At 37.7% G+C, this 19635-nt stretch overlaps 1 protein-coding gene across 12 annotated transcripts in view; it reads right to left on the bottom strand.

Annotated features, from left to right (window-relative positions):
• Window positions 1-19635, bottom strand: part of UBR3 (ubiquitin protein ligase E3 component n-recognin 3) — a 263282-nt gene that overhangs the window by 179357 nt on the left and 64290 nt on the right. For all 12 annotated transcript variants that reach the window (XR_004176549.1, XM_031651339.1, XM_031651340.1 and 9 more), the window contains exons 6-9: window positions 16647-16713; window positions 11744-11874; window positions 9465-9693; window positions 884-1063 (exon numbers count right to left, since the gene is read on the bottom strand). Coding sequence is in view for 11 of the 12 variants with exons in the window: in XM_031651339.1 (XP_031507199.1) it covers window positions 884-1063; window positions 9465-9693; window positions 11744-11874; window positions 16647-16713 (607 nt within the window). In the remaining variant the exon portion in view is untranslated. The remainder of the gene's footprint in view (window positions 1-883; window positions 1064-9464; window positions 9694-11743; window positions 11875-16646; window positions 16714-19635) is intronic.

The following is a 19635-nucleotide window of genomic DNA, read 5'->3' as shown; positions in this document are numbered from 1 at the left end:
AACAATCTAGTCCTTTCAGAATTTTTTACAAACTAAGTTTTCTTAGAAACATGTTATGAATTGTCTCATGTAACAAACTGAATATCTTTTAATAAGAAAGTCAAAAAAATTAAATTTTTTTTTTTTTGAGACGGAGTCTCGCTCTGTCGCCCAGGCTGGAGTGCAGTGACCGGATCTCAGCTCACTGCAAGCTCCGCCTCCCGGGTTCACGCCATTCTCCTGCCTCAGCCTCCCGAGTAGCTGGGACGACAGGCGCCCGCCAACACGCCCGGCTAATTTTTTTGTTTTTTAGTAGAGACGGGGTTTCACTGTGTTAGCCAGGATGGTCTTGATCTCCTGACCTCGTGATCCACCCGTCTCGGCCTCCCAGTGCTGGGATTACAGGCGTGAGCCACTGAAAAAAATTTTAATTGATCTTACTTGAAAGTTTTATGTGTTATGAATCTTTCTCAGAGAATAGATTTCACATTTCTAGATTAATGGTTACAAATGCTTCAAAGCCAGGCACAGTGGCTAATCCTGGTAATCCCAGCACTTTGGGAGGCTGAGGCAAATGGATTGGTTGAGCCCAGGAGTTCTAGACCAGCCTGGGCAACATAGTGAGACTCTGTCTCTACTAAAAATAAAAAAATTAAGTTAAATTTTTTAAATGCTTAAAAAAGTTATACTCCCGTTTCTTTTTCAATCATTTGACACTTTTCCTAATTCCTTGGTATGTTTTATGAACAATTTATTAGAGTACTTACAAATACCAATTAAAATAATGAGATATTTCATATGTAGTCTGAATGATATGCTATTATATTTTAATTGATGCTTAATAATTTAGCATTAGGAATTTTGTAAACCAAAAAATTAACAAAGGTACCAGTAAAATTCATACCTTGAAAGAAAGATACAAAGTTCATCCATGTAACTAACAAACCGTGATCCTCCAAAAATCTCTTGGCCACACTTTGATGAGAAAGAATATTAATAAAATCACTAACAAGAGGCCAATAAGTGTTATTCTTCAGTAATGCTTCTCCACAGTTCACTACCACATGTAAACTATTTTCTTCATCTAAAAAAAGACATACAAAACCCAAAAATGTCATAAGATTTTTTTAAAAGCTTAACAAATAATACAGAATACATACACTTTAGAATCAGATATACCTAAATTCAAACCCCAGCCTTCCATTTAATACCTATATGGCTTTAGGCACAATATTTACACTCTCTGAATCAATTTCCTCATCTATAAAGTGGAAAATAAAAACATCCATCTTAAAATAATTACATGAAGCATTAACAAAAAGTACTTAGCACATCATTATAGTAATTATTACCATATGTCCAATATATGACATGATACTGAAGTAGCTGTATGTTTATAAAACCTTATTTTCTTGATTCTAATGATATAATGCAATATTTTCTGATCCAATCAATAAAAAATTTTTACCCCTAGATTAATCTCATTTCATCTTATCAATCAAATCTGTATGATTTCAAGAGACATACATTTAATTCCTTTCTTCTATTCAAAGAATACATCAATACAATTTTTAGCAAACAGTATTTCAAAGATAAAAGAAAAAACACATTTTAAAAAAAGAAAAACACACACACACACCAACTTCTTAAGCTGTGGAAAAAAAGTAGTTTAAATACATCGTTGGGGGTGGTGGGGGGATAGGCTTGTACAAAATATTTAGCATTAAAATTATTAGTATATATGTATTAGCTCACTTTAACCTATTCCAACTTCACTGACTCACTGGACTAGGAAGTTTCCATTCCCATTGTAAAGCATATTAATACCCATAATACATGGAATGCTCAAGGCTTGTAGCTCATTCCCTGTACACAAGCTGGGGTGTATGGTTACCCAGAGTCAATTTTTGTTTCTATTTATGCTAATTGTTCTTTTTATCATAATTACACAATTTAGATCAAAAGTATATGAACTAATGACATGTGAAAGCACAGAGAGGTATTACAGAAACTGAATCATATGCTTTTGAGAGACAATAAAATAAAAACAAGTGCCAGGAAAAAAAGCTAAAAAACCTTGGGACAGAAAAATCATAAAACCTATAAGTATATTTTACACTCAGATTGCTTTATATTCTAACTCTATTTTAAAGAGATTAAAATTAGAATCCACAGATGATGCTTCATAGATGTGCTATTTATAAAAAAGATGAACGAGAACTCCAGTCAAGGAAACCATATCCTGAAAATACTTTGCCCAAAGTTAAAAGCCTGGAGAATGAACACGCAGTTCTGTGTTTTAAGTTAAAATACAATGTTTAAGGTATATATATATTTTTTCAAAGATGGGGGTCTCACTATGTTGCCCATGCTGGACTCAAACTCCTGGGTTCAAGCATTCCTCCCACCTCGGCCTCCTCAGCAGCTGGGATTACAGGTGTGTGCCGCCACACCCAGCTCATACCATTTTTTTAAATGAGTCCTCACTTTAACCAACTTATTCAACTACCTACCTACCTGTCATACTCATCAGTCAGGAAGGCCTCTACTGCACTTTTTAATTTCCACACATTAAACTTACGTTTCAGTCCACACAATTATTTTGCCAAATATTAAATAAGTTTAACAATGTCTAAGAACAGGGCCCACTGAAGTTAAGTACACTCTCTTTCAGTACTTCTCAATGGACAAGGGAGGGTCTAACTCAATGAGGAAGTAAGGATTAGGGGCTTCTTACAAATTATTTATACTAACCCCTGAGATTCTGAAAAGCACCCCCATGACTGACAACTACAGTTCCACTTCTGAGCTAGTGAGCCATTGATATTGATGCGACAGTGCTAAGGAATGTTGGGATTTTTTTTAAGTTAAAAATTGAGAATCACTGTTGTATATAATTGAAACCAGAGGATGAATAAGCAGAATATAATTAATCAAACTCACTATTTTCCTGACATTGCTTAAATACTACTGTTCTTGTGAAAAACGCCCTGGAATCATTAATGAAATAAAATGATTAGGACTTCTATTTTTACTCAAACTGGTACTTTCCTCATTACAGATATAAAGAGCAATGATTCAGTGTTAAATTAAATTCACTCATCAACAAATATTTATTGAGCAGCTACTAAGGGTCAGGTTTTCAACTAATCTCTGAGAATAAAGTAGTAAATAAATCAAGATTTAGATGATCTCTGTCTTCATGGAGATTAATACCTAAGAAGGCAGAGTGTGATAAGGGCTGTAACGGGAAAAGTACAGGGAGTCATAAGAACAAATAGGCCGGGCGCGGTGGCTCAAGCCTGTAATCCCAGCACTTTGGGAGGCCGAGACAGGCGGATCACGAGGTCAGGAGATCGAGACCATCCTGGCTAACACGGTGAAACCCCGTCTCTACTAAAAAATACAAAAAACTAGCCGGGTGAGGTGGCGGGCGCCTGTCGTCCCAGCTACTCAGGAGGCTGAGGCAGGAGAATGGCGTGAACCCGGGAGGCAGAGCTTGCAGTGAGCTGAGATCTGGTCACTGCACTCCAGCCTGGGCGACAGAGCGAGACTCCGTCTCAAAAAAAAAAAAAAAAAGAACAAATAAAGCTAGACTACAATTCAAGAAAAGACTTGGCTGGGCATAGTGGCTCACACCTGTAATCAATCCCAGCACTTTGGGAGGCCGAGGTGGGCAGATCACCTGAAGTCAGGAGTTCGAGACCAGCCTGGCCAACGTGGTGAAACCCCCACCTCTACTAAAAACACAAAAATTAGCTGGGCATAGTGGCGGGCACCTGTAATCCCAATTACTCGGGAGGCTGAGACAGGAGAATTGCTTGAACCTGGGAGGCGGAGGGTGCACTGAACCGAGATTGTGCCACTGCACTCCAACCTAAGTGACAGAGCAAGACTCGTCTCAAAAAAAAAAAAAGACTCTCCTGAGGAAGTGAAGTTTAAACTGAGGCCTATAAAATAAAGCAGGAATTAGGATTAGCCAGATAAACTAGTGATGGTGGAGTAGATGGTGCTATAGGTAGAAGGAGCAGTACATAAGAAAAGGTTAGAATCACTTGAAGAAAGAATGCAGAGGATGCATGGTACAAATGAGGTTACAGGGTCTCATAAACCAGCATCCAAACTTTAGCATTCACATGAAGAGAATGGAAAGCCACTAGGGGGTTTTAGGAGAGAGAACATTATAAGAAGTGTAATATAAAAAGTGACTGAAGGAGAGTGACAACAACAAGAGATAAGAGGCTTAGAGATGGCCATGGCTTGAACTGTGGTGGTGGCAAAAAGATGCAGTGATGAAGAGGCTATGTAAAGATATTCAAAAGATTTGAAGGACAGTTGGTAACGTCTGCTATATCTGCATGGAATAAAAAGAAGTCAAAGACAACTCCTAGGTTTTTAGGCTGCACAACTGTTTAGAATGGTTAGACACTGGAATCAAAATACACATTCACGTGCTCATGTACATACACACACACACAGGATAATGTAAAAGAAGTCAGATTAATGGAGCAATAATGAGTCTTTGCTGTGAACATTGTGTGTTTGGGGTGTTTATAGACATCCAAACAATATAATTCAATAAGCAGCTTGATATGCAGGAAGGAAAGGCAATCTGGGATTATGAGCATCTACAGACATTCCCATGTCATGCAACACATGGTTTTAGATTCCACTTTACAAAGACTGTTTCAAAAGACAAATTCTAACATAAATTCTGGGACATGAAAAATTATGAGCTATGTTTGGAACCACAAAGCATATGGTATAATATTGAATATAAAAAAGTAAAAGTATAAGGTAGGAATCACGTACTACTATAAGGCTGTTTCCCTTTAGTCTTCAGCTATTGCTGTGGCCAAGCAAATTCTCATTGTATCAGCTCCTGTATTTATTAAAAGTATAGATAAAATTTTAAAATATCATCTAACAACAATTCAAGCCAAGGCTAGATAGAGGCTGCTAAAAAATAAAAAGAAAGTACAGAGATCCTGTTGTAGTATCTGTGGCTAGTTATGGGTAGTTCAGTATAGTTAAGGTTTATTCTAATACTTACTGTAAAAATGGGAAAAGCTTATGATACTTTTAGAAAAGCAGTAAATATATATCATAATATCTTATGCTACTACTGAAAGAGGAAAAAATAGTATGGCAAAGTTTGAAGACTTCTAAAGATAGTTTTAGACCTTGGCTGGAAATAATGTAATTTACTGCTAAAAAAAAAAAATTATATTTAAAGATCTTAACAATCTTTATTTCAGCTTGTTGAAAATTCAATTTATATAAGAATTTCCAGAAAAGACTAACTGCATTAGAAGCATATGTAAAAAGCAACTGATACCATATAATATCATTTCAGAAAAATATGGGAAAAGTGTGAAAAGCAGAGCCACGAGGACAAAGTGCCAAGAAACACCAATATTGATAGGATAAGTAGAGAAGAGTGCTGGGCCACAGAAAGAGAATCAACAGTGTGAAATGCAACTGAAAATCAAGCAAGGTAAAGTTTAAACTATGACCACTGGCTTCCTCAACATGTAGTTTACAAAAAGGGTAAACCACATAATTTATCATATAAACTGGGACACTTTTGAGCATAAAAGAAATTGTATTAATAACTACATCAGACTAACAGGCACAACTTAAGGCTATTCTCGGAAAACTAGGACATATGGCTACATGAGTCATGGACAATTTTGTAGACAGCAATTTCAATAGAACAATGGGAGTGAACACTAGAATGAGGTAGGTTAATGAGTGACTTGTAGGTAAGGATATGAATATAAAAACTGAGGAAAGCTACTATTTAAAAAAAAAATGGGAGGCAGATTTAACACTCATCTTGTTCCCAAACATTCTCCCTTAAAGGCCAAATGCAAACCGTATGTAATAAGCACAGCTAAATCACCTGGTGAAGAAAATGGACTCCAGATTCTTTTAAAAGAACAGGTACTTCGAAATTTTGTTTTCTCAATTATGAATTTAAAACATTTTGCTGCAAAGACTTCATGACTAAAACACCAAAAGTAATGGCAACATAAGCCAAAATTGACAAATGGGATCTAATTAAACTAAAGAGCTTCTGCACAGCAAAAGAAACTTATCAGAGTGAGCAGGCAACCTACAGAATGGGAGAAAATTTTTGCAATCTAGCCATCTGGCAAAGGGCTAATATGTAGAATCCACAAAAAACTTAAACAAATTTACAATAAAAAAACAACCCCATCAAAAAGTGGGCAAAGGATATGAATAGACACTTCTCAAAAGAAGACATTTATGCAGCCAACAAACATACGAAAAAATGCTCATCATCACTGGTCATTAGAGAAATGCAAATTAAAACCACAATGAGATACCATCTCATACCAGTTAGAATGGCAATCATTAAAAAGTCAGCAACAACAGATGCTGGAGAGGATGTGGAGAAATAGGAATGCTTTTACACTGTTGGTGGGAGTGTAAATTAGTTCAACCATTGTGGAAGACAGTGTGGCGATTCCTCAAGGATCTAGAACTAGAAATACCATTTGACCCAGCAATCCCATTACTGGGTATATACCCAAAGGGTTATATATCATGCTACAATAAAGACACACGCACATGTATGTTTACTGTGGCACTGTTCACAATAGCAAAGACTTGGAACCAACCCAAATGACCATCAATGATGAACTGGATAAAGAAAATGTGGCACATATACACCATGGAATACTATGCAGCCATAAAAAAAGATGAGTTCACATCCTTTGCAGGGACATGGATGAAGCTGGAAACTATCATTCTCAGCAAATTATCACAAGGACAGAAAACCAAACAACTCATGTTCTCACTCATAAGTGGGAGTTGAACAATGAGAACACATGGACACAGGGAGGGGGACATCACACACTGGGGCCTATTGGAGGACAGGGGGCAGGGGGTAGGGGGAGGAATGGCATTAGGAGAAATACCTAATGTAGATGACAGGTTGATGGGTGCAGCAAACCACCATGGCACATGTATCCCTATGTAACGAACCTGCACATTCTGTACATGTACCCCAGAACTTAAAGTATAATTAAAAAGTAAATAAATAAACACTATTTTTGTGAAAAGTCTTTCTTTAAATATATAATTCCATATAAGAACATCATTCATACAGCTGAATGACAGCAGACACTATTTCAAAAATGAAAAAAGAAAAAGCAATATATGTAGATAAATCTCTAGGAAAGAAAAGGTCATGTTACATGAAGTTAGTAAAACTATAACATAAAGCAGCTTTTAAATTTTCCTTTAAAAAGTAAAGAAGTAGGCCAGGCATGGTGGCTCAGGCCTGTAATCCCAGCACTTTGGGAGGCCAAGGCAGGTGGATCACCTGAGGTCAGGAGTTCAAGACCAGCCTGGACAACGTGGTGAAACCCTATCTCTACTAAAAATACAAAAAATTAGCTGGGTGTGGTGGCAGGCACCTGTAGTCTCAGCTACTTGGGAGGCTGAGGCAGAAGAATCACTTGAACCCGGAAGGTGGAGGATGCAGTGAGCCAAGATCACACCATTGCACTCCAGCCTAGGCAACAAGAGTGAAACTCCATCTTAAAAAAAAAAAAAAAGTAAAGAAGTATATTGTTAATGTAAATAATGTATTATGCTCCCACTATACCTACAATGGGAAGACAGACTCACAAAGTAGGTAAGAAAGAGTACAGGCTTTGAAGTTAGACAACCTGGCTTACTACTCAGAGCTGTAAGATCACAGATCATTGACTTCAACTCCCTATGCCTCAGCTGCCTCATCTATAAAATGGAGATGACAGTATCTTCAAAGAATTATTGATGGTTAAATGACATAATGCATATAAAGTACTGAGAAAAGAGTCTAGCATATAGTTGAGTACTCTAGAGATGGTAGCTATCATAATTAGCTAGCTATTATATATAATGCATTATGCCTTGCACTGAGTTCATATCAATTTTCAGGACATGGTGTCACACCTGAGAACAGACAGATTATCAGTATAAGGAGAAAACAGGAGCTGATATGCACAAAGAGGCCAACAGTGGAACAAAGCAAGGCTCAACTATAAGATTTCTCCTCCTCAGAGAATGGAGAGGTCCTAAGATTTAATTAATCTGAGGTATTGTTTGTCATTATTTTTAAAGTTTAGCTCCTAGTGCCAACAAGTAAAGACACATCCTATCAAAGTGGGACTGGCTGTGTCAAGGTTAAGAATACTAAGAGTTCTGACATTAGGAGCCATGAAATCCTTCTTAACTGTCATTTGCTAGCTGTATAACCTATGGCAAATTGCTTAACTTTCCTAAACCTCAATGTACTCATCTCTAAAGCATGGATAATAATGATGCCAATCTCAGAGACTTGCTCAGAAATTTAATTGAAACAATATATAAATAGCATTCAACAAAGTACCAGGTACATAGAAAATATTTAAATACTTATATTATTGGCCAGGCATGGTGTCTCATACCTATAATCCCAGCACTTTGGGTGGCTGAGGCAGATGGATCACCTGAGGTCAGGAGTTCAAGACTAGCCTGGGCACCATGGCAAAACCTCATCTCTACTAAAAATACAAAAATTAGCCAGACTTGGTGACGCACACCTTTGTAATCCCAGCTACTCAGGAGGCTAAGGCAGAGCTGCTTGAACTGAACCCAGGAGGCGGAGGTTGCAGTGAGCCAAGATCACACCACTGCACTCCAGCCTAGGGGACAGAGCAAGACTCTGTCTCAAAAATAATAATAATAATTATATATATATTTATATATGTGTATGTGTGTATATATATATATAATTTAAGGGAGGTAAAGTTAAGATGAATAACCATAGAGACATGAGAACAGGAAGAGATTCAGAAACATTATGGTAGGCTGAAGAGTATCAACCACATAGTGGGCACGAAAGAAAAATATAAAGTTCTCACTAAGGGAGTAGAAAAAAGGCAAGATTCATCCCAATTTTTAAGTTATAAAATATAAGCATTTAAAAATATCTAAGACTGATAGCAGCAAATTTATGATTAAAAAATAGAAACATGTCTAATAAGGAAATGACTAAATAAATTATGGTATAGCCATGATATTAACACCTACACTTATTAAAATGCATGTTTTTGACATGTACACTATGGCAACTTTTTAAAAAGTATTTATTGTATCTATAAGTATAGTCATCACACAAAAAGAAAAGAAATATAGCAAAGTGCTAACAACAGGTGTTTGTGAATAACAAAACTACAAGTGCTTTTAACTTTTTCTTGAAACTTCACTGGAAATTTTCAAAAATGTCTGCAACAAATATGTATTATTTTATAATTTTTTAAACATAAGGTCTTTTCAAGACTAGTTATACAAAGTTCACTAATACTAGACTATTAATAATACTATCATTAGTAATTAGTAATATTACTAACTATACAAAGTACACTAATAATACTAGAATAATAATACTGATAATAATAGAACTAGTGAATATAATTCTGAGTTACCTTGTAGCTCACTTTTAATAAGGCAACTTTCCATCATGTATAATAGCACAGTGACCATAATATCCAGCAGCTGACATTCTTCTGTTACCTGTCTGGCTAGCTCCTCATTGCTGAACAACTGAACACTAATATGCACAATTCTGTTAGACATTGTGTCTGATTCATGACTTTTCTTCAGTGTTTTCATAATGAAAGCATAATGCTGAACAAAAGTTTTTGTAAAAGCAACCTGTAAACATTTTAATAGAAAGGAAAAAACACATTAGTTTTAATTTTTAATTTAAAATCATTTTTAATATATCATATTAACATTTTACATCTTTACTAATTTATAATAATGTCCAAGGTAACAAAAAAAAAAATCTCAATGATGAGGTAGTCTTTCACTTTTTGGGAACATTTGCAAAATATTTTGATGGTTAAAGAAAAAACAACTTTTTTTTTTCCCCCAAGATGGAGTCTTGCTCTGTTGCCCAAGCCTGAGTGCAGTAGCATGATCTCGGCTCACTGCAACCTCCGCCTCCCAGGTTCAAGCAATTCTCCTGCCTCAGCCTCCCAAGTAGCTGGGATTACAGGCATGCGCCATCACGCCCAGTTAATTTTTGTATTCTTAGTAGAGATGGGGTTTCACCGTGTTGGCCAGGACGGTCTCAAACTCTTGGCCTTGTGATCTGCCTGCCTCGGCCTCCCAAAGTGCTGGGATTACAGGCGTGAGCCTGGCCCCATTAAAAAAAATTTTAATAGACATTTTAAATTATTAAAGTTGTAAAGCAATAATAAATGCTGTGGTTTAAGAATACAAGATATACTAAATCTCAGCTACAAACTATTGCAGAGGATTTAACGTAACTAAATAAGTGAGTCAATGTGATTACTTCAAAACAAATATCTTCTCCTATTTGATCTGAAAGCTGACCACTAATTTGACTAAACGATCTGCAGGATTATTTATTTTTACTTTTTACTGTTTTTTTTTTTTTGGAGACCAAGTCTCACTCTGTCACCCAGGCTGGAGTGCAGTGATGCAATCCTGGCTCACTGCAACCTCCGCCTTCCAGGTTCAAGCCATTCTCCTGCCTCAGTCTCCCAAGTAGCTGGGATTACAGGCACATGCCACCATGCCCAGCTATTTTTTGTATTTTTAGTAGAGATGGGGTTTCATCATGTTGGCCAGGCTGATCTGAAACTCCAGACCTCTGGTGATCTGCCCGCCTCGGGCTCCCAAAGTGCTGGGATTATAGGCATGAGCCACTGCGCCCAGCCATATTTATTTTTACTGTTATTTGTACTCTTATTTCCTTTACATGTACATTTTCTGGTTTGTTTTTTTTTTAGCAGATATAAAGACACACAAAACAATGACACTATTAAAGTGTCTCTCCTAACCTACACCATAAAAATTACAGCATGCTTTATTTTCTTTTCATAAACTGAGCTTTGTCACTCTGCCATAACCATATGATGGTAACAGGTGCGTTCTAACCCCCTGGGTCTAGAAACTTCACCTACCAATATTTTTATGAGTCAATAACTGTTCTCTGTTTATCAGCAGTGACCAGACACTATTCAATCCATGCTTTTCCCAGCCTGATCTCACAATCTAAATTCAAATGCCCCCATTAAACATTCTCAAAGCACCTTGTACTCTTCTTCAGAGGATTTAGAACAATTTGTAACTACATATTTATTTCTGCAAAATAAAAATTGTGGTTTCAATGTTTGCTTCCCAGCACTCCCTCCAGACCAAGTTCCAGGCAGAAAAGCAATCTTTGGGAACTCTGCTGAGTAATGCTGCTTTGCCACAAAGTTAACACACTGTTGGCTGGACGCGGTGGCTCACGCCTGTAATCCCAGCACTTCGGGAGGCCGAGGTGGGTACATCACGAGGTCAGGAAATCAAGACCATCCTGGCTAATAATGTGAATCCCCATCTCTACTAAAAATACAAAAAAAATTAGCCGGGCATGGTGGCGAGCGCCTGTAGCCCCAGCTACTCTGGAGGCTGAGGCAGGAGAATGGCGTGAACCCAGGAGGCAGAGCTTGCAGTGAGCCGAGATCACACCACTGCACTCAAGCGAGACTCCATGTCAAAAAAAAAAAAAAAAAAGCTAAGACACTGTGCCTTTTGTGCAGAACCTGTGTTAGCAAGAGAAGAAACTAATGCTTGTTTATAGTGTTATATCAACCCTCACCTGAGATATATATCAAAAAAAAGATTTAATAATGAAAGGCAAAGAAAGAAAAGCAAAGTTCAGAAAAGAAGGAAAATATATAGATACCTTATACTCTTGATCGGGAAGCATGTTGAGTAAGAAAGTTACCATCTTTTGAGGGAATTCATATTTTATAGTCCAAAATAATAGTTCTTCTAGGAAGCTTTTATGTTTCAAAACATCCATTATGGATTGATCTGCATAAGAAAAATGAAATTTATCAGTTAATAATTGAAGTTGCTCATCTCATTTAAACCTTACTATAACTAATAACCCATAAACCATAAAACGTGAATGTATCTAAAAATTAAAAATATCCTTAAATGCAATAATATTGGCAAGCTAGATTTCTATAATGTACATACTATATAAATAAGAAAAAATTTAATGCGTATATTTTAATATAAAGCAGTAAGTGGAAAATGAATGGGGGAAATGGATGCCCTTTTTAAATAAAGATATTCAACGGAAGATAGCATTATCTACTGGAAAGTCTAAGGCCAAGTGCCACTTCTCGAGGGCCAGTCTGTCTCTTCCAAAGCTCTGCATCCTTGCCAAGCTTATTCAACAGAAGATCTCAAGAAGTATATGAGGAACTAGGTATTTTGAATACTTTCACTGTTTCTTTCTCTCACTAATTTCTTCCCCTGCAAATGAACTAGAAAATTAAGACTATTAATCTTTGTCAGAGGAAATGATCTTAAGTTACTGCTCTGGATCATCAGCTCTACCACAAAGACATCAAGAGGATACAAGAAGTATCAACTATGAATGTATTGGCTCTAGTGACACTGCTTAAGCAGGGGCTAAACTTAGATGAGAGACTGGAAAAAACAGTATTTAACACACATTAAAATCCTCAGGTCCAGCCCTAACTACATCACTGTTCAAGGTGTCTTGCAGGATAACCTTGTAGAGTTTTTTCAGTTAACACTACCCTACCCCAGCTTTATACTTCTTCTAGTATCGAATAATGTGTTCATACCACATCTCCCCAGGTAGTGGGTCTAAATGAGTAACAATAAGCTCAGTATGTCATCACTTTCTTTATAAAACATTGTGTTTACTAAGACTTGAATCAGTCCTTTAGATATAACTGTAACATAGTTTTTTCATTAATAACTAAAGAAAAAACAGCACCAAAATATCCTATATATCCTGAAGATATTATGATTTTAACCACAGAGAGGCAAAAATGTCTTCCAACTCCCTAATTCCATTTCAGTGGTGACATAAGTGATAAATAGGAGTGGTTAACATACAAAGACAAGTACACTATAACACTATACATCTGGTTTTTTTTGTTTTTTCCTTAAGAGTCAGGGTCTCACTCTGGAGGCTAGAGTGCAGTGGCGTAATCATAGCTCACTGCAGCCTCAAACTCCTCAGCTCGAGTGATCCTCCCACCTTACCCTCCCAAATAGCTAGGACTATAGGGGTACAAGACCACACCCTGCTAATTTATTTTTTATTTTTTGAAGAGACAAGGTCTTGCTATGTTGTCCAGGCTACATTTCTTTATTATTAGCAATTAAGTAATTGTTTTCAAAACTCAGAATTTTCTACTTATAAAACAGAAATATATTCCTCCTGAAACAGATCATTTCCAGGGCATGACAATGATTTAAAAACAAAAACAAGCCAAGATTGCAAGAAATGAGGTAAAATACAGTAAAAAGAACTCACTGACAGATTCAAAGACAAAAAGTAATAAAAACAGGGCTCAAGAGATTCAGGTAGCAGGAATTTAAGATTTGTAACTAAAAATTATAATATAGGCTCGGCACAGTGGCCCACACCTTAATCCCAGCACTTTGGGAGGCTGAGGTGGGCAGATAGATGGCTTGAGCTCAGGAATTTGAGATCAAACCTAGGCAACATGGCAAAACCCTGTCTCTAAAAAACATACGAAAATCAGCCAGGTGGGGTGGCATGTGCCTGTAGTCCCAACTACTCCGGAGGTTGAGACAGGAGAATTGGATCGCTTGAGCCCGGGGGGCAGAAGTTGCAGTGAACCAAGATCATGCCATTGATCATTCTAGCCTGGGTAACACAGTAAGACCCTGTCCTGAAAAAAATAAATTATAATCCACCGCACACTGCTGTATCTAATTTAATTCTCACAATTCACTTAACACAATGTGACTGATAATTTCACAGACTACCAAAATAAAAGCTCTCATTGGTAAGTGCTTCTTAAAAGCATTTACAAAGCTGAACAAAACTAGTACTATTAATCACAGAATTCACAGTTTTGACTCTGCAAGCCTGTATTAGGCAAATGAAAAGCCTGAAGCCATCATAATTAACTGTCAAGCACTTAAAAGAAAATATACATTAACAATGTTTTAAATCAATTAAACAACCTGAATATACCAGGAAAGCTGTGGCTTCTGCTAAAATGAAAATAGTTGCAGTTATGTAGAATTCAATATTTTTATCTGCAGACCAAAAAAACTCCAGCAATGTCTTCTTTGTTGCTCTTAAAATAGGTGATGTCAGTCTCCCAAGATGTTAAAGCACATGTTATATTGTGTAATATTATGAAAATGTAGTTAGAAATGCTTCTATTAGTTATGTTTGACTATCTTTAAATCTTGACATGACTTTTAACAATGTGTAAACTACCTTAAGTCAAATTGTAAAAAAGAGATTTTTGAAGAATCACTATGCACTGTAAATGCATCACTAAAGCAAAGGTTTTAATAATCTTGGAATCTTGGCCATGTAGTTAAAACCCTCAAGGCCTCAGTTTCTTCACCCTTAAAATGCAGGTTTAGAGAACAAGCAGTGATGAGGTTAGCATAGTGTCTGGCCTCTTTCTTACCATTACATATTTTCTTCTCAGTGCACTTTTCAAGCTGTTGAACAAAATTCTTACAAAAATTGAGCCATTCCCTAAACTTCAGATATCTTCAAAATAAGGTCAGTTTTTGAAAACACCTGGCGTTCTAATTCACAAAGCCATTCCTTCCATGTACATACTTAAACTGAAAATGATAACTGATGAAGTCTTAAATCTCTGTACTATTTCTTACCATTAGAGGAAAGAAGAGAAGGCACTCAATCCAAACACACATGTGAAAAAAGTTCAGGTATTTAAAAACAAAGAAAAAATACTTCAACTTAAGTCTGCATAAAAAGTATCTTCAGCCAGAGAGTGACCAGGCTGAAGGAAAACAATGACTTCTTACACCATAGCAGGTATTTTCTGGGCACCCCTAAAGCTTAAACTCAACTATGTGCTTAACAATCTCCAACTCAGATGTGTCACAAGGACTCAGTTTAATATCTGATAAGTTAAAGAGCCAGATGGCCATATGGGTTCCTAATTTCCTTCAGACATACAGGTTCTCTGCTGAGCCAGAAGAAAGGAGAACATATGTGTATGTGTGCATCCTGGACTGCAGATCAAATTCCATACCCTTTCCTAGCAACTCCCAAGTTAAATGCAGCAGCACAGTAACTGAGACTTAGAAAAGGAACCTGCAACTCAAAGTGCCTGCATGTTCTACCTTTCTAGGCAGTCCTAAATATTTCACAAGATACACTTAATTAAGAGCAGAAGTAAGAAATTTCTTTTCATCGGCTGGGTGTGGTGGCTCACGCCTGTAATTCCAGCACTTTGGGAGGCCGAGGCGGGAGGATCACGAGGTCAGGAGACCGAGATCATCCTAGCTAACACAGTGAAACCCCGTCTCTACTAAAAATACAAAAAAAATTAGCTAATTAGCTGGGCGTGATGGCGGGCGCCTGTAGTCCCAGCTGCTGGGGAGGCTGAGGCAGGAGAATGGCGTGAACCTGGGAGGCAGAGCTTGCAGTGAGCCAAGATCGCACCACGGCACTCCAGCCTAGGTGACAGAGCAAGACTCCGTCTCCAAAAAAAAAAGAAATTTCTTTTCATCAAAATAACATTTTAGCCGCTGGAGACTTTTTTGTTTTTTTTTTTTTTTTTTGAGGCAGAGTCTCGCTCTGTCGCCCAGGCTGGAGTGCAGTGGCCGGATCTCAGCTCACTGCAAGCTCCACCTCCCGGGTTTATGCCATTCTCCTGCCTCAGCCTCCCCAGTAGCTGGGACTACAGGCGCCCGCCACCTCGGCCGGCTAGTTTTTTGTATTTTTTTAGTAGAGATGGGGTTTCACCGTGTTAGCCAGGATGGTCTTGGCCTCCCAAAGTGCTGGGATTACAGGCTTGAGCCACTGCGCCCGGCCTGGAGACTTTTTAAACCAACCACACGTTAAGATATGGAAATCCCTGGCAAAAATCCAAAGCACAGACTTGTCAACTAATTACAAGTATTATAGAAAAGCTTTTAGTGACAGTCAAGTAAACATTGTGGTTAAAAGCTTAGGCTCTGGGAGGTGAATTAAGGATCTACCTCTCATTAGCCATAATCTCTAACATGTCCAACACATACAAAAGATTCAATAAATATTACTCATTCTTATTACTAATCTAGTCCCTCACTACAAAGCATATCTATAATACTTTCTCCCCTTGAGTAAACACGTGAGTCCCTACTGAGCCTTTATTACGTGTTAAGTACTATTTACTCATTCCCATTGTGTGTGTGTGTGTGTCTGTCTCTGTCTCTCTCTCACCATGTCATCTCCCTTGTCTTTTTTCACTATAGAAATTGCACACCCCAGATTATAAAAGGAACTAGGCCAAACTACAAATTCACACAAAAAACACTGGAGCCAAATCAATCAACCAATAAAAAGACTTCCTTTTGGGGGGGACTCAAATATGATAATGCATATTTTATGATGAAAATAATGAACATAACCCAATAGTAATCCCTTAACAATACTTTCTCCAAGACTTACTAGATAAATCTAATAACATAAGCCTCCCTTTAAACAGCTTTGATGTCAATATGGTTAGCCCATCAAGTATTTTTAGTGATTAGGCATTTTTTAGAAGCATTTTATTCAAGGAAAAAAAATAAATAAATAAAAATAAAAATACCTTTGGTGCCACTGCTTAGTTTTACCCTCTTTCTCTTGCCCAGACCTTGACTACCATCCTGATCATCCTGAAGGAAAATAAAATTAGCATTATACACAGTCACATTCATAAATTGATACACTTTATAAATGTGCTACAAATTACATTAAACATACAATATATGCATACTTACATACTACTAATCAACATCTATGTATTTGCTATAATATGTATTTTAGTGTTAATTTTGATTTTAAAATATAGTGAAATATCCCTAATATTAAAACACAAGAGTTCTTAATCTCTGCTTCTAACGGAAGACTCTTAAACACCCCAAAATGCCAAGATTAAAGATTTTCCTAACCTTATAAATTAACATCAAATGCACGAAGAAACTAAAGAGTGGAATAAGAGAGATTATTATAGGAAAGTAGGAGAGAAGAGGAGAGGACAAAAACAATGAATAGAGGAAAGGCTTTCAAGAGTCTAAGAAAAAATGAGTTCAAGAAATCAAATTTTGAAAAACACAACATATTAGAAGTTGGAGTTGAGAGTTCAAAATAATAATAAAAACAAATTAAAATATGCTTAGAAAAAAAAATCCAAAAAGGAAATACAGACATTTCTGCTCAATGTGATATATACATATATATATATCCTAGAAAAACCTCACACTAAAAATAACACAGCTTATGGGGTAAAAAAAGGGTAAGGGGCGGACACTCACAACCTATTCAAGTTTGTAACCAGAGAAGTAACAAAAGCAGTAATTGGTGCCTGGGAAGATCATTCGCAGGCCCAGGCAAACACCTTGTGGTGGTTTAAGGCTGTATCAGAGCATGTTAACACTGTACAACAGAGTAAGAAAGCCAGCCAGCTATGACAATGCAGAGGGAAGAGGAGCAAAGGGAGCCTCCCTCTGGTAAAACCAAGGTAAAAGTAGCAGTGCACCTCTTGAGAAGGAAGCCCTGGGTATAGGTGCTCATTTCTAATTTTCTTAGTATAGTGCTGAAAAGGCTCCTGCTGTCTTTGCAGCAGAGCTCAGAGTTTTTTACTCCCCAGCTAAAGGTTATGATTCTACCCCACTATCCCAGCTCTCCTAAACCAAGGATGTTACATATGAATCAACAACTTCCACATTATACTGACATATTTTCCGTTTTCCAAACACATATGAACCAACCAATATTATAAAGAGGTGTGGTAGTATTTGCAAATAGTCAGTTGTGCTAACAATGGTGTTGGTGGCAGGTGAGAATTATAATATAAGTTCCAAAATACTTTTCTCAATTAGCATCCATCAAATTTCTAAAGCAGAAAAGTAGCCTCAGCTTCATGCTGGAGCTCTATACACTGGTGCAGCTTCCTTGGCCTAAATGTAATAGCCTTAACTTAGGTTTCTGTGAAGTGCAGCATCAATCCTCAGGGCCATTCTCTGGGGTTTTCCAGAGCTACCACTTAGCTCAGTCATTCAGCATTTACTGGGCACTTCAATATGTCTTCCCTGTTAATCTCTACCTTTGCCAGGCCTCTCTGGCCATCCACCTGGCAACAGAACTGACAGTCAAACTACAATCTCCTCCTCCTCTGCCACTCTCAGCTTGCTGCTGGAGAAATTAATGAGAAAGAAATATGAAGCCTTAAAAGACAAAAAACAGACACAGGAATGTAAAAGCATACTACAGGGCTCAGAGGGTTCAGAAATTTAAGATTTCAGTTAATAGCCATTTATGAAACTTGTTCTCTAAGACCTGAGAGAAAAGGCAAACTTGGAAAAACATGTTATGTCCCAGATGAGGATTATTTCATAATTTCAAATATAAACTTCCTATGAAAAGAGCATCCTTGATCAAGTGATAGTCATGGCAATATGAAGTTTTGTAAGTTTCCTGACCTTACATACTTACAGGACAAGTAGAATTAGACAAGCAGAGGAGGGCAAAGTCATGCCAAGAAGAGAATACAGCATAAGCAAAGGCAAAAGACAAAAGTCTGAAAACACGGACCACTGAGTTGGCCTTAACATCATGTTAGATATCAAATACAGCTAGGAAGGGAGATTATTTGCATCTGAGCTGGTGGGAAAATGGGTACTCTTATATACCAATGGGGAGAATATACAGTAGTAAAATTTCCCTGAATGGCAATTGGGTAATCTTTGGAACAGAAATTCCAGTTCTAGGAATTTAACCCAAAGAAATAATCAGACAAGTGAATTGGGACTATATGCATACCTATTCATCACAATGTTATTTATAATGGCCAAAAAAAAAAAAAGGTCTTTGGTTTCCAACAGAAGATGATTAGATAAATAAAAGCACACCTGGGGCCGGGTGTGGTGGCTCAAGCCTGTAATCCCAGCACTTTGGGAGGCCGAGATGGACGGATCACGAGGTCAGGAGATCGAGACCATCCTGGCTAACACGGTGAAACCCCGTTTCTACTAAAAAATACAAAAAACTAGCCGGGCGAGGTGGCGGGCGCCTGTAGTCCCAGCTACTCGGGAGGCTGAGGCAGGAGAATGGCGTGAACCCGGGAGGCGGAGCTTGCAGTAAGCTGAGATCCGGCCACTGCACTCCAGCCTGGGCGACAGAGTGAGACTCTGTCTCAAAAAAAAAAAAAGTAATATACTATTTGTATTTTGTAACATTCATTGAAGAAATCTAAAAGGACAGTCAAAACTAGAATAATATTATTTTAATTTCTTAAACTGATACTGGTTACATTTATGCTGGGAACCAGGCCGCACCGCAGGAGGCGAGCAATGGGTAGGTGAGCAAAGCTTCATCTGTATTTACAGCCACTCACCATCACTTGCATTACCGCCAGAACTCCACCTCTTTCTCTACTAAAAAATACAAAAAACTAGCCGGGCGAGGTGGCGGGCGCCTGTAGTCCCAGCTACTCGGGAGGCTGAGGCAGGAGAATGGCGTGAACCCGGGAGGCGGAGCTTGCAGTAAGCTGAGATCCGGCCACTGCACTCCAGCCTGGGCGACAGAGCGAGACTCCG

This window comes from Papio anubis, chromosome 10, assembly GCF_008728515.1.
Source record: "Papio anubis isolate 15944 chromosome 10, Panubis1.0, whole genome shotgun sequence".
Lineage (NCBI taxonomy): Eukaryota > Metazoa > Chordata > Mammalia > Primates > Cercopithecidae > Papio > Papio anubis.
Note: the sequence above shows the minus strand (reverse complement) of the source record. Positions and strands in the feature narration are given on the sequence as shown.